This window comes from Pavona decussata, unplaced genomic scaffold (assembly GCF_977016875.1).
Source record: "Pavona decussata unplaced genomic scaffold, jaPavDecu1.1 SCAFFOLD_12, whole genome shotgun sequence".
Classification (NCBI taxonomy): domain Eukaryota; kingdom Metazoa; phylum Cnidaria; class Anthozoa; order Scleractinia; family Agariciidae; genus Pavona; species Pavona decussata.
This window is the reverse complement of record NW_028145435.1, coordinates 1,765,488-1,780,923: the sequence shown is the minus strand read 5'-3', so window position 1 is coordinate 1,780,923 and position 15,436 is coordinate 1,765,488. Positions and strand designations below refer to the sequence as shown.

Below are 15,436 nucleotides of genomic sequence, written 5' to 3'. Positions count from 1 at the left end.
CCATTTTGTTTTGGGACACAACTCCCAAGCTCTCTCGATCAGTTAGAGTCCAAGCCCACGAAAGTGAGCGCACGCTCTCATTCCATTCGCGTTCGTGTCGCGACTAAAGGCGTCGCTAGTGCCGCTTATTAACTCCGTTCCAGTTTGCTGTTTCTCGTGACCTATATATTATCACACTCCCACGAACTGAAGAAGTCCGGTTAACTCTTTTCACGGCAACCCGTCTCCATCAGTGTCTCACAAGCTGACATGCGGCAGTCCGATAGATTCTTGCCACGGCTACCCGTCTACATCGGATCCGATGGAGTCCGTTTGCCTAAATTTCCAACCCCCTCCACAACTCAACTTACTGTATATTTACTAAGACTCTCGCGAACTGACAGGCGCCAGTCCGATGGACTCTTGCCACGGCAACCCGCCAATACGGATCCGATGGAGTCCGTTTGCCGACATTTTCCACCCCCCTCTCAACTATAGTTTGCAGTATATATACTAAGTCTCTCGCGAACTGACAGGCGGCAGTCCGATGGACTCTTGCCACGGCCACCCGTCTCCATCGGATGTGATGGAGTCCGTTTGCCGACATTTTCCACCCCCCCTCTCAACTATTGTTTGCTGTATATTAAATAAGTCTCTCGCGAACTGACATGTGGCAGTTGCCACGACAACCCGTCTCCATCGGATCCGATGGAGTCCGTTTGCCGACATTTTCGCCACCCCCTCCTCAACTATAGTTTGCTGTATATTTACTAAGTCTCTCGCGAACTGACAGGCGCCAGTCCGATGGACTCTTGCCACGGCAACCCGTCTCCATCGGATCCGATGGAGTCCGTTTGCCGACATTTTCCACCCCCTCCTCAACTATAGTTTGCTGTATATTTATTAAGTCTCTCGCGAACTGACAGGCGGCAGTCCGATGGACTCGTTCCACGGCAACCCGTCTCCATCGGATCCGATGAAGTCCGTTTGCCGACATTTTCCACCCTCCTCTCAACTATAGTTTGCTGTATACCGTATTTTCTCGATTTAACGCTGGACCCCGATTAAACGCCGGCTTCGTATAAACGCCGGGTCAAAACTGCCGATTTTTAAATAAAGGCCGGGTGCGTTTAATCGGGGCCCCGGCGTTTGATCGGGGTCCCAGCGTTTATTAGGGGTCGAGGTCACAAGGACCGGTTACAAGTAAATAGTAACCTTATGAATGTCACTGTTACGACATACCAAGTGCGGTATGCTGTTTTGGTATTTTAATAAACGTTTAAAGGAAAAATACCGGCGTAACATAACTGGGATAGTTGCTGTACAGCGAAAAAATCGTCCAGCACTGACAAACTGCCCCTAGCTAGGTTTCCGAGGATCGGTAATAATAAATAAACCTGGAAAAATGGCTGAAAATCGCATTTCATTAATTAAAAAAAAAAAACCGGACCCCGATTAAGCGCCGGCCTCGAAAAAACGCCGGGTCAAAACTGCCGAATTTTAAATAAACGCCGGGGGCGTTTAATCGAGAAAATATGGTATATACTAAGTCTCTCGCGAACTGACTTCCGTTGAGTCTGGTTGTTCAAGGCCTTCGTCCATCGGACTCAGTGTGGGTGTATTGGACAACCCTCACTTTTCAGTATGTTTGAAACTTGCGTTCGCTAAAAGATAAATCAAGTGTACTAGTTTACTCTCGTATATGCCTGATACTTGTCTTTAGCACGATGAAAGGATTTGTAAGCTGTGTGGCGCCACAAACTGCATGCTACATATGAAAATTTACATAAACTGTTCAAAGGTTTCTTTGAGCTTTACTTAAGAGCTAGGCACCCAACGAGATCAAGAAATTCAAACTATACTGAAAAGGCGATGCACAAAGTTACAGGACCAGGTTTGCAATGCGCCAGGAACAGCAGAAGTCTGAATATTCATGACGGAGAATGGAAGCATGTGTTTAAGCAATACGCCCACGGTATGTCTTTTAAAACATACCACTGAAAAACATGGCCACGCAACTTCGATAACAGTACATGGAATACAACTTTTTGTGGAGGTCATTAAATGGGAATCTTACCGTAATTTTTATCCTAAATCAGTCTCGCTGGATGTATAAAGAACGTTGACAAGATAAAACTTAGTCAGCTTCTGTAAAGATTCCTAAAATTTAACCTCCTTGAAAGTTAAGTGTTTAGAGCAGTTCAGAAAAGTTTTTTCTTAAGTTCGCCGAAGAAGCTCACGTTTTTAATTTAGCCGCGTCCTTGCTTGTTGTAAACAACAAAATCTAATCAAAGTTTAGCCCAGTTTTCTGCCAAAACCCACTCTATTTTTTTCGTTATATGGTTGCATATAATTTCAAAATGTATTGTTTCATTCAAGAATTATTGATTGGAGGCCGAAAACTGTGTAAAAATGTTTATTATTTACGCCACCGCGCGATCATCGGCTGAAAATGGCGAGTTTGCCGTTCTATTCAAATCTTCCCGCACTTGCGAAAATCTACATTTTTCCTACTCAATAGTTGTATACTCCCTTTAAGCCACTATAAATTAGAGCCTTAAGATAATTTAGGATTCCTTGTTTTCCACAATAACATGCTAATCCAAAAATGCACTGAAAATGAACCTTATACCAGCCGGCTATGAAGAATTTCTTTCCGAGCAGAACAGTTCCATGTTCTGTTTTGTTTTGTTGTCGTAGTTTAACTTGAAGATGAAGCCATGTAATAAATCCTTTGTTGACCAAGATTGTTCGGTCAAGATGGCTAGATATTGGCCTCATTCTTGGCCAATATCCAGCCATCTTGACCTCACGCTTGGTTATTAACGCATATTTATCGTCAGGGCCAATTATATTCTGATTACGTACTGTCAGCAAGTTGCTCTCATCAAGGAGCTAAATGAAAACTTTCAGTAAAATTGACAATAAACCTTTAATTTTTTTGTTAGGTTGATGACCAGTAGTGATTAGGCATCAGCTCGACCAGATAATGATTTAAAATAAATAAATAAAATAAAAAAACTTTTATTTACCCTTGGCAGTGTTTATAGCACAAGTGCTAGTGGGGCCGAGCATTAAACTTCACAACGAAACAATTTTAATAGAAAATAATGATTTTCATTGGACCGTTCTTGTTGAAAACAATGACTGCAATAGAAAGCAAAAAAATCCGCTATGGGAGACAACAGGGTTTAATTTAGGTTTAATTAATTTATTCATTACATTTTGTGACTACAATGGAGAAAAAGATACCCGACCAAAAACTTGATGCGGTCTTCCTTGAGGGCACCCGCGTAAGTAATTGAAATAAACAGAGACCTAGGATGAACTGTAACGGTTTTGCGGACAATATGGCTTCCAAAGGGGTTTAATTAGCACTAGGGACATTAGGGAAAAGAATAAAGTGCAAATGATCGCGAACGAATATGCTGCAAGTATACGCAGGATCTGTACTATAAGTCTAATCAGCTCAAAAGAAACATAAGTAGCTTAACAGCCTTGCAGTTATTTGAGCTACTTATTAGGGAAAAGTCGGCACTTTAGGGATGAAAAAGATCTTTGGAATCTTTTTACCTCGTGGCCTGCAGAAATTTAGAAAAATTATTTTGACGCTTTTATAATTTTTCCCCTTTTCGTCTTTTTTACCAAAGGGTTCATACTTACAGTTTTAAACCTACTAGACCGGGATATTTTTATCTTCTGGGGCTAGGTAAGCGGATCTCTCCTCTCCCCCCTCCTCCCCCGCCGCTCTACATAACTTCGCATACCGTAAACTGCCGCTTATAAGCCCCCCTGGTTATAGGCCCATCTACCTGCAAACCAAAAAATATATGCGACTATAACCCCCCCCCCCCCCTCTAGTTTCTTTCGGTGTTTTTTGTTTTAATTTTTTTTTTCCCAATATTGACTCCTTAAGCTTAATTGAAAACCAGTTAATGAAAAACGTATTTCGATCAACTCTGCTATGGCTCGCTCGTTTCAAAAAGGTTTTTTATTCTGATTTTAAACCCCCTCGGATATAAACCCCTCCGTTTATATGCCCGTCTAAGACTTCTCACGAAGTTGTATAAGCCCAGGGCTATTTTCCTTCTCACGTGCCTCGACTTGTTGAAAATGACTTAATCGGAACTCAGCGACTTCAGATTAAAGCGACAACGGCCGGGGATCGGAGAAAAGGATAAGCTCAAGAGCGACTCACTTGCGCGGGATCGATGCTCGTCGATTGAACTTTTGCGGTACACGGGCTCTCGCTAAATACAACTCGACTACAACATAGAATACTTGGAAATTCAATAGATTTCTTCACGGAATGGTGTATTGTAATGATTCCAACAACAATTTACTGTGAGGTGTCCATACAAAATAGCTTACACAATTTGTACTCGCCGAATAACATGTACACAAAAACCCTAGAAAATACCAGGACTTCAGGCTGTTCTCCGCAAACTTCAAAGTTTATTGACTCACAGGTTTCACAATTCTCGTCTGTCTCTCGATTGTACGAGACTGACTTTTGTGATAAAATTTTCGCGACTAACTTATTAAATTTTTATTATCATGAATGTATACAGTTTAACCGTAATTTATAGTGCTTTTAGAGCAATTTTGTTTCCAGCCATATAATATTATTTTCCCTTAACTTACTCTTTTTATTGTTAACAATTTAATTGGAAGGGCCTCTACTGAGTGATATCAGTTTTTATATATGTACATAGTGAAGGATAGCCAGGGTGCCTGAGGCTTTTCATGCGCGGTTTCCGGTTCAGTTGAGTCGTCAAAGTGACCGAAAAGCTCCTCGTCGCACACGAGAAAATACCTCTGGTACCCAGGGTAAGTAACGGGAGAAACCCAGGGGCGGATCCAGGGGAGGTGAAATGGGTGAATTTTCACCCCCCCTTTTTTTGAGCCCCCTTCCTTTTTTTTTTTACCTTATCCGTCAAATATTGAAATAATATTTGATTTCTCTAATTGAGGTGGAGAATGTGCATTAGCGATGACTGGTTCTACCAATCAATTTATTCATTTTGAGCCTGTTGAAATGGGGTTGACAGACCTACACGACTCCCGCTGTGTGCCCATTGTGTTGATAAAAGCCTTTATAATTTTTCTTTAATAAGCATGTCTTTAAGCGATTTCCCTTTTCTATAATAGATAAAGGGAGGTTCCTTGTATATCTCTCTTAGTAGCGGCGGGTTTTGTATTAAATGCCATTCAGTGTCCATTAGAATATTTTTCAAACATGGCAGTGATGGTTGAAATTGTGTCACGAAGGGTAGAATTTTCTTGTGCACTTTCTGTTTTTGTGTAAGAGCGTTCTTCCTTTCTGCGAAGTTAACTTCGGAGAGGATTTTGTCCACCAGGTTACTAGGATAAGCTCTCGATACCAGGCGTGTTTTTATTTTTTTAATGTTTTCGTCAAACACTACTTTTGAAGCGTTTGTCCTCAGAAGTGCCTGCTGGGTGGCAGCTGTTGTAGTTTGTGTACTGAAATGTTTTAGTAGGTTTGTAATGTGTGCGCACGTCGAGAATCGATTCTTTCTCGAATTTCTGTCCCTTATAGACTGTTGTATCCAAGAATGTTGTTTCTTATTGTGAGACTTCAGCGGTAAACTTTATGGTAGGGTGGTACGAATTTGCTTGCTCAATGAATTTTCTATTTCTTCTTTGTTTGTATCCCACAAGTAACTATACATCGTCAATGAATCTTCTCCACATTAGTGGTTTGTGAACGCTCTGCCTTAAGATCTCCTTTTCTATAGATGCCATAAAGATGTTGGCAAAAGCTACTGCCATTTTAGTGCCCATGGCAGTTCCGTGTGTTTGGAAGGAGTTCTCCTTCAGTATAAGGCTGAGCATTTCTCTGAGGAAATTTGTAGCTATAGGAGGGTTATTGGCATGAAAGTTCTCGTATGCGTTGCATACTATAGTGATTCTTTCAGTCCTCCTGTGGGATATTCGTGTAAAGGCTAGTGACATCCATTGAGACTAGAAAAGCGTTTCTAGGCACCCTAGTGCTTTCAATAAACCTTATGAAATGTGTCGTATCTTTTAGAAACGAGTCCTGTATTTGTGCTATTGGCTGAAGTAGTTTGTCTACGAATGATGATAGGCGTTCTGTTGGGCCATCACACCCAGATATGATAGGTCTTGACTTCCGACTAATGTCGGTTTGTGAATTTATGTGAGGGTATAAAACACTGGGCTTCGAGACGGATTTGGTGTTAGGTTAAACCATTTAACCGTCATTTCGTCTATGCACCCTGCTTGATGAAGGGCATTAATGAGGTGTTTAACTCTCTGGGATGTGTCTCTAACCATTGGTTCGTCTAGTGGCTGACAGTTATTTCTATCATCCAATTGTTTCTGTCCGTCATTGATTTTGTTTTCTCCGTTCATAACGACGGTTGTTCTGCCTTTATCTGCTTTTTTGAGAATAATTTCTTTGTTGTTAACGTTAATAAGCTCCTTGAGAGCTCTTCGCTGCACAGACCTCAAACACCTCAACCAGGCTTTGGCTCTATAAAAAATTACATTATTACAAAAATTCACCCCCCATTTCAAAATCCTGGATCCGCGCCTGAAACCCTCTTTTAAATAAAGCTATCTATAAATGATATTCGGACCGTCCCGCTGTTATTTAAGTTCACTTCCTCTTACCTCGCTCAAAGTACACATATGTACACATGAAAAAAGTATCTTTTCGGAAACAAATCAGAACGGTTTGGCAAATTATATTAAAGGCGATTATCAACTAATTTCAATAAGCTTAAATTTAAGTCCACCCAACTTTTACCACAGTTAAGTCGCATGTCAGTCGCGTGCAATGTTACGTAATTCAAGCGCCAGATAAACGAACAAACCTGATAAAAAATAAACTCAACAACCGAGCTAATGAGCCCACTTGCTCGAAATCAAAGTACGCCACAACTTCATCGGTGCATGGGCTCTCGGGAACTGGAACTTGCCCAACAACAGAAATAATTCAAAATTCAGACTAGCGTAGATATATACTAAAAAGTACATAACGAACCTTCCTCGATACAAAGAAAACGGAGGATCGATACTGTTGCGGTACCAATCTACCCCTCTTCTTTTTAATGTGGGATTTCTGCCTCCTCCTCCCCCCTCCCCCTAAAAAAAAAACAAAAAAAAAAACAAAAAGAAACAAACAGGCTTTTAAAAGTTTTGTGTCTGCCCGGTCAAGTCACATGACCGCATCAGATATCTGACAAGTTGGCAGATTAAAATCTCCAAACAAGTAAATACCAGAAAGGATTGCAACCGTAATGAAAACTACGTAAAAAATAAGAAATATCTTTCCCAGGCACTTATTCAAATACCATTTGTTAAGAGCTACGAAGAGTACGACAAGAAATACAGTAAAAAGCAGAGATATTAAGGTATAAATTAGGCTACCGCTCAGAATATCAACATAACCTCCAAAGTCAACTATTGTCGTCTTCAGAAGCCAAGGGACTCCTAGACACAATAAAATGTTAAACACATTGCTACCCATCATGTTGGATACAGCCATGTCACCATCTCCTTGACGGGCAACAATCAGGCTTGATATCCCATCGGGCACACTGCTCCCTGCTGCCAGGAATGTTAAGCTCATCACAACATCAGGGATGCCAAAAGTGAAGCCAATTACTGACACAATCCACACCAAGAGATACCAGAGCACTGCTATCCACATCAACGATACAAAAAATGTGACCAGGTACCACTTCTGCCATCTAACTTTCCGGCAGTCAAGATTTGTTACATAGAACAAGCACTTGGCTGGTAACGCAATGATCCATAGCGTCCATGAAACTACTTTTTGAGGAAATGATAATGATGAATAGTTATTTTGATCAAAGATTTGTAGGTCTTGAACACCGCCGGCGCTGAGCGGACTTTCATCTTCGTCATCTTGTTTTGGAAGCAATCTGTTTTTCTCACTCTCAGTAAGGTTTCTTTCAATGTCCTTTCTAACTAACGCCCAGCCCTGAAAGAAGCCCTCGAGCGTTTTGTTAAAGTACATTATGAAAACATAGAGCAGGCACATGCAGACCATCCCCAATGCCTCGTACCAGTAGACTTTCTTGTCGAATATGATGACGATTAGAGCAGCAATACTCACCATGTAACAAAAGCAGTCACGCAACAACGGCCACCGTGACAGACGAAGTACGGAGCCAGCGAACAAGCCACAAATGGCTACGATAAATAGGATATTGAACACTGCAGAACCCACTATAGTTCCGATACCAATGTCGTCCTTTGTTATAAAAACACCGATGATAGAGATGAATAGTTCGGGAGCGGAGCAACCTACCGCCAATACAGTAGCACCGGCAACATCGGAGTTCATGCGCCACCTGGCGACTATCTTTTCCACAGAAGGTAAGAAGTAGTTTTTGCATACCATAGTGATGGCAACGAACATGTGCGCCGCCAACAAGAAGTGAACAATAAGTCCGCCTTGCCGCTGTCGTTGGTTCTGCGTCATGAAATCTCTCGGAAAGTAATCTATGGCTGGCATCACACAGTTCTGCGCTGGCGTGTGTGACGCCGCCATTTCAAGCTTTCATTCTCGAGTTTCTATCCTACCCGAGGAACCTTCTCGCTCGACTGTAACTAACAGTACAGGATCGATTCTTCTTTGTTAAAAGCATCTAGAAATGGATGCATGATGATCCTTAGATCACCTTATCTAATAGTTAAATCACTTCTCTTGGTGAAATGGCAAAGATCAGTTTTAGGTTGTTTAAACGTAAATTAAATTCGGCCCTTTAGATGATCCCATGACGTTCTCGTGTATTGGACGACGGTTGAGGTCGGTGGGACGCGCAGGAACCAATGCGTGGAATTTCGTCCATCATCTTGCCCGCATGACCAATGTTTGCCTCTTGTGACTTGTTCCACGCGAATTCAAATCGTTGACGGTTGAATTGAAGAGACAAGTCAACTGAGAGACTTGTGATACTTGTCCTTTGATGTGAACTCTTCGTGAAACAAGTCCCGTCGTATACATACAAACGTTACTACAAGGAACTTCCCTTTGCGTATGATGAGACAAGCAAAGGGGAACAAATGTTTAGTTTAGCATGGTTAATTTAATGCGCCGATCAACTCGAAACTTCAACATCCCCCCCCCCCCCGGGCAAACCCCGGGCATTTGAACTTTTGAAGATTGGATCGTTCAAATTCCCGCCCCCTCGGGCCAAAATGGTGTTCAAATGCCCCTCCTAAAGAACAATCGTTGTCGGCTCCTGTCATGAGTTACTACAAAAACCACAACTTTAACATTGAAACTAATGATTGGAAATTGAATTTGTTAAGTCGGACAATGTCAATCAGCAAGCGTAAGCTGCTCTAACTCTGAAACACGGCGAAGGTTGTTTAACGAGAAATACATAATAACATATTTAAAATGAGTTAGCCGGCTACGTAGACTGTTCGAGTAGCAGGGTATTCTGCAGTTTAAGCTTAAGTAGCGGTTTTTCATTCGACAATGTTTTTTTTTTTTCTTTAACTGTTCACTGCTGTTTTATGGCTATTCTAAAAACCTCTGCAGACACAAATGCGGGAGAAAGGTGCAGCTTGACTGATTGCATAAAAAACTACATCGTTTAAAGAACTAGAGATACATATTAATTAGTTAGCCGGCTCCGTAGAATGCTGTTCGAGTGGCAGGATATTCTGCAACTTAAGCCAAAGCGGTTTTTCATTCGACAGTGTTTATTTCTTTCACTATTCACTGCAGGACAAAGCCGCAGCTTGACTCATTGTATAAAAAATCTACATCGTTTATATACAATCTATAAAAAAAAATTAATATTTAAGCATCTCACTTTTGAAGACTTTTTTTGTAACATTTTTTTGTAATGCTGTATCTCTTCCTTTAAACTCCTCCATCTCGTCCAAACACGTATTTATAGCTGTTAGCGACTTCGGCACCCCCCCAAAAAGCGATTTGAAACCTGACACTTCCGGTTCAATTTTCCCCACCCCAACCGGGCAAGGTCAAATTCCCCACCCCCGGGCACAGAGAATAGTCAAATGCCCGGGGTTTGCCCGGGGGGGGGGGGGATGTTGAAGTTTCGATTTGATCGGCGCATAATACATTGGCCACAACAATTTCAATGATAAGGAGAGTGTGTGTGTAAACTTAGACATGAAGTTGGTTTTTGCTCAGCTCCCCACGAGATCAAGAACTTTCTTAGTGTTAAAGATGCGATACTCAAAACATTACGATCAAGAGTTGTTTGTTAATTTTCTTGCGCAGGCTGTAGCGCCTGTCACGTCGCCGGTGAGGCAAATCGAATTAAACATTGCTACACGTGTTCGTGAACATTAACATCAGATAGGAATTCGCATATCTTTCACCACATCAGTGGGTCTGAAAAATTTAGCGGATTTAGCTGTTTAGAAAAGCTCATTTTTTCCGCCGGCAAAATGATAGCTCAAAATTTCTTAGCACCTGAAGTGACTAATTCCTTCGTTTTCGAAGGGTAAATAATATGCCATAAAAAATGCGTAAAAAGGCCAGCTATCATTTTCGTAAGGCCGACAACAGCTCGTAAGTTCGGGGATAAAGCTTCTGACTCCCTTAAACGTTCTGCAACTAGCACAAAAGAATAACTATTTTCCTTAAATGTTCTCGTTGGGTGCCTCTGATAATTAAGGCTCTCTAACTCAAATTGACAAGGTTTGTCGCTCTCAGAAGTTCGCTAAAAAGTTAAGGAGAAGAAAGCGTCATGAACACCTTAAACACGGACTCAGAGGTTCGATACTGGAAGAGAATTCATTACTGAATGAAAATATCGTACGGTACAATTTTAAATTTATTTTAGCCTTAGGTCAAAAGGACCGTTTAAGGGCTTATTTTTGGATTTAAATGCGTTATTTCTTCTTATTATAAAAACGGCTTGAATCTCTAAACTACCCAGTTAAAGCTGACAATGTGTCGTGATATTCTTTAACATTTTAACATATTTTATTGGCATTCCCATATAACATTAATGGTATTGCAACTTTTTTACGGATTAACAAATCATCACGCCTCAAGGACGCTTCATATATAAAATGGCTCACTTTTTTACAAATCACAGGGTCTACGCTATTGAAGAAAAATGCAATTAGATTTTCGTCTCATAAATTCTTAAAACTTTCACAATATTTTCTAATGTCGTAAAACAAGTTGTTCCGTAAATCAGCATATGACAGGCCGTCGAAAAAGAAATGGCACTCATCTTCTACAGTTTTTGAATGGCAGCATTCGCAGCTTCTTAGCTCTCTCGTTGTTATTTCGTACAGGCTTTGTATGTCTACCTTTTTCAGTTTGAAGGTTATGGTTTCCAACTCTACATTTGGCAAGAATTCTCCTGTGTCTCATATTCTTGACCAGATCATAGCAATCAGAACCCGTTAGTATTATTTATGAATTTGGAATAAAAATTAAGTTTAGTATTCATCTTAATAAGTTTCATTCGATGCACTTTAGAGTCTTTCTCTATATTCGAAGAAAGAGTGGATACATATTGTTTTAATGAGTTGGGATTTTTGTTAGTAATAGCAAAACTAGTTCTTGTTGTATGATTGTATTTTATCAATAGCGTATTTATTGAGTTCATGAAGCTTTGATCGTTTGATAGGGCAAGATTTTCCGAGATATATAGGCATTGCCTAGCTATATTGTCATGCATCGGGCAAGGCTTTAAGGTGTAACCAAAAATGTAATATATAACGATAAATACGCGGTCGATAAATACGGTCGCTGATATGGGAGGTGGTCGTTTACGAGAGGTGGTCGCACATGGGCCGGAGGTTCGGCTGTATATAGTGGTTCTTTAAAAAGGGTATGAAACGAACCGGGAACTCAGCAAACGATATTTTAAGCACTTTATTTTAATGTTATCGGGTGCCTGTTTCGAATGTACGAGGATTTCGCACTCGTACCGAATGTTATCTGCAAATGGTCTCAGGTGCTTTCAGATGCGCTATTGTTTCCGGAACACTCTTGACCAACAGTTGGTAACCAATTAAGTATATGAACTAGATTATTTATGTCTGAATTAAGGAAACAGACAAGTGTGCTAAACTATAAAAGGCGCTACGTTGAGCCGGATTGATCTCTGTGGGGTACGTAATTACTCTCTTGTTTCATTTACGACATTAAGTGGAAATGAGTAGTAGTACACTGATAGAGTTTTTTGGCCACATCGTGTTCAGTTTTACACGAGGCGTAACAGAGCACTACAACCCAGAAGAACCTGAATTCACTTCAGAGTCTTTTGGCTACAATCCTCTGGAAAGCACAGGACGAGAATGGTATTGTCATCCTGCTGATGAACTTATTTACCAAGAATACAGCGACAGAGAAGCCACAAGCGGGGACTATTTAGCGTCTAGGGGTCCTGTTGTAAGGGTTACAAACGCATGCTCACCAGATGAAAACGAAGATACGCAGGACGATGATAGAGCCATGGCGTGGAAGGGATTCAGACCATCCGCTCTGGATACCGTTTGTAAATCAATGTGCATAGGAGCTTCCATTTCACTATTAGCCGCCCCAGTCATCGGCTCAGTATACTTTCTGATCTCTTACCTCTGCTACAAAACTTCCTTCAACTGTCAAACTCAGCCAAAGAAAGTGATTCCAGTACGTGTACAATGGGCGAGAACAATTTCCGAAGTTATTTTGGATATCTTCTTTTACGCCTGGTTCTTTCTTACTACACTTCTGCTTTTTCGCCCATATCAGTTAAAAGGGGTGAAAGGAAAACTCGTCATCGTTTCTTGCGCTATGTATTGTTTGGATACACTCTACCGGGTAGCTCTACAAGCCTTGGGAAAACCGTATTATCAGGAGCCTGTGTATTTTCAGTTTCCACTGTATGCATTGTTCATTGGCAGTCTCTCTTTACAATTCTATCTTCTCGCAAGACATTTCCAAAGACCGAGCCGGACGAAGCTGCTTACTCTAATCTGGAAAATGGCAACGCCAACTTGTTTACCATTGATTGTATTTTTCGTCTCATCCGATTACCTATATAAGGTTTATAACAAACAAAACAGCGAAGGCAAACTGCTAATCGCACTCTTCGCTCCTCTCATTGGAGTGGCCCTGAAAGTGATATCCCGAATTTGCGTTCAGCGGTTATATAACATCACTCACCCGGGGTACTCTTACGTCTTGTTGGCGGCGTTGTATTGTGGCGCGGCTGCTGTATTTCGAGTTTTACAAGCGGAACTTGACAGTTTGCAATCCATCGCTATTCTTGGAATAATTCACGGCGCTGCAGAAGTCGTAGAACGAAGCACAATGGTTTTGATCGATCACGTCTGCCACACGGTATGGAAAAGACAATCAGCTCCTTGGGGAAGTTTTCGTACTCCTCGCCGTGAGAGACTAATGGCTGATATCGCTATCATGAGCATGCTGTCTGAATCAACTGCTATAGTGTCTGTTAACGCTTTCATATACTTGTATCAATTTGTTTACTTTCAAAACCAACCCTTCTTCAATTTACTAGAATCCTTTGCTATTTATACCTCAGTTCAGCTGGTGATTGAGTGGTTTTTCACCAGCGTGTCTCTAGCGATCGAGACCCGTTATCAGAACATAGCTGTCATGTCCGTTTGGCGAAGGCGTTGGAAAAGACATGTTTTACTTGAAGTTATTGTTGCGATGCCGCTAGCCTTGTGGTCTAGCACAAACCTTTTCACAGTTGTTCAAGGGCGCTTCAGTGAACCCTTAAATCGGCCCTGCAAAATGCCCTTTACCTGATTGATAACAAGACTAGTTTTTTCATGCATTACGTACCTGTTCTGGTCCATTTGAGTTCCTAAAATTCTGTCTTACACTTGTAAGATTTGCCTGAAGGGAAATTAATTTGGAATCATCGCACCGTTAAGTCGTAAGTATTATTCACTGACGATCCTTAGATATATGGATTTAATAGTCTCTACTGATGGTCCTAAATTTTCTGGCCCATTGAGATACCGATCCGTAACCAAATAAAGTGGACCCATCACCTCAAATAAAGTGATATGGTCAAAGACTAAGTCGTTATTTCAGCGCGGATAACGAGAAACTCCGATGAGCAAATTTACATGATAAAAAACAAACGAAAGTCATTTGAATATGCACTTTTTGATCTGACAAGGTAAGTTTCGGATTCATTAATTTGACCTCTTTCTGTATTCGATGACACTAGTTTCGAAGCTAGAAGGTTCGGACCGGATCGGTTTCTTCATATAGCTCATTTTCTGATTTACATGAGCCGGGTAACAGAAATTTTCTTCAATCTTCATTTTTATTTTTTTAATGGGAGAAATGAGCGAAAGAATGAATCAAAGAAAAACTACTTGTACAACTTAGAGAAACTTTCCTTTGTTGACTACTTAGTGGAATAACGAAATTACAGTAAAGACGTTTTTGCTTGTTGTTGTCACGTTACTGTTCCTTTTTATTCGCTTGCTTCTTTTGAAAATGACACAGTTCTGATCTTTTCAACTGTGGAGACGCGGTAGGAAGATCGGAGGGTCGGTGGTTGGAAAATGGGTTGGTCTCTCCAACCGATCTTGGTCTCTCTGTTTTTCCTTAGGAAAAAACTTTTGCTCTACCTTATTTTTAATTAAAATTTTCATTTTACAATTTTTTTTGCCACACTACACACATTACAAATTACAATACAAATCTGACAGGTTTTCGAGTTAAAGCTAAATAATGGCGAGGAAATCTAAGCGAAACCACGAGGCTTATTAGGAATTAGGTTTCCTCACGAAATACAGGAGTGAATAGACAGGTACTTTAATATGGATGAGGTAGAGGCGGTAAGAGGTAGGGGCTGGTGGAAATAACGAGACAAATGGCCCACATCAGTCCACAACTAACGCAGAAATCCATTGCTTAGCACAATAGCATTTCCCAAGTATAAAATTTAAAATGATTTAAGGGACTGCTCGATATTTAGTGGGAAGGGGGGGGGGGGGGGAGCGCACTAGATTTGGGGGAGGGTCACTAATTTTTGAGCGCTATTTAGGGGAGGGCTATTTTTTAAAAGGATGGCATTTAGGGGAGAGTTATGATTTTTGAGACTAGAATTGTTACCAGGACTCTCAAACGTTTTTCTTATCAGGTTCTCGCTGATTTTGAAAGATTTCCATCCATTTTTTTGGTTTTGTCAGATCAATTTGGTTGAGAGAAAACAATGTTGTTATGTAAATGGTTTACACCCATGAGTCATGTCATAAGTAAGTAAATTATCATCCTCCAGGTGAGTGTAGTCCTGACTCAGTGAGGACTGTTTGAGGTGACATTGACTGACGTTTCGACAACCTGCGCGGGAGTCATCTTCAGAGCCAAGTGACTGCTGTCCCTGCTGCGTGTAACAGTCTCAATGGTAACCTTCTGTCAAACGCAGCTATCATGTAAAAAATGTTTTCAAAAAATATGGGAAAA

The 15,436-nt window shown here is 40.9% G+C and overlaps 1 protein-coding gene and 1 pseudogene across 2 annotated transcripts; one reads left to right on the top strand and one right to left on the bottom strand.

Annotated features, from left to right (window-relative positions):
* Positions 1–6,174: 6,174 nt before the first annotated feature.
* LOC146488017 (sodium/potassium/calcium exchanger 3 pseudogene) lies at positions 6,175–10,194 on the bottom strand (annotated as a pseudogene). The gene is made up of 2 exons (XR_014867468.1): positions 10,103–10,194; positions 6,175–9,099 (listed from the first exon to the last, which is right to left on the bottom strand). The product of XR_014867468.1 is annotated as a sodium/potassium/calcium exchanger 3 pseudogene (transcript).
* Positions 10,195–11,170: 976 nt separating this feature from the next.
* On the top strand, positions 11,171–14,456 carry LOC146488016 (uncharacterized). The gene has a single exon (XM_085124421.1). It carries the CDS (start codon positions 12,155–12,157, stop codon positions 13,757–13,759), a length of 1,605 nt encoding a protein of 534 aa, XP_084980547.1. The 5' UTR covers positions 11,171–12,154; the 3' UTR covers positions 13,760–14,456.
* The last annotated feature ends 980 nt before the right edge of the window (positions 14,457–15,436 follow it).

Bases quoted from the DNA above. Each gene is read 5' to 3' on its own strand.
- LOC146488016 (XM_085124421.1), top strand. From the start codon at position 12,155: ATGAGTAGTAGTACACTGATAGAGTTTTTTGGCCACATCGTGTTCAGT.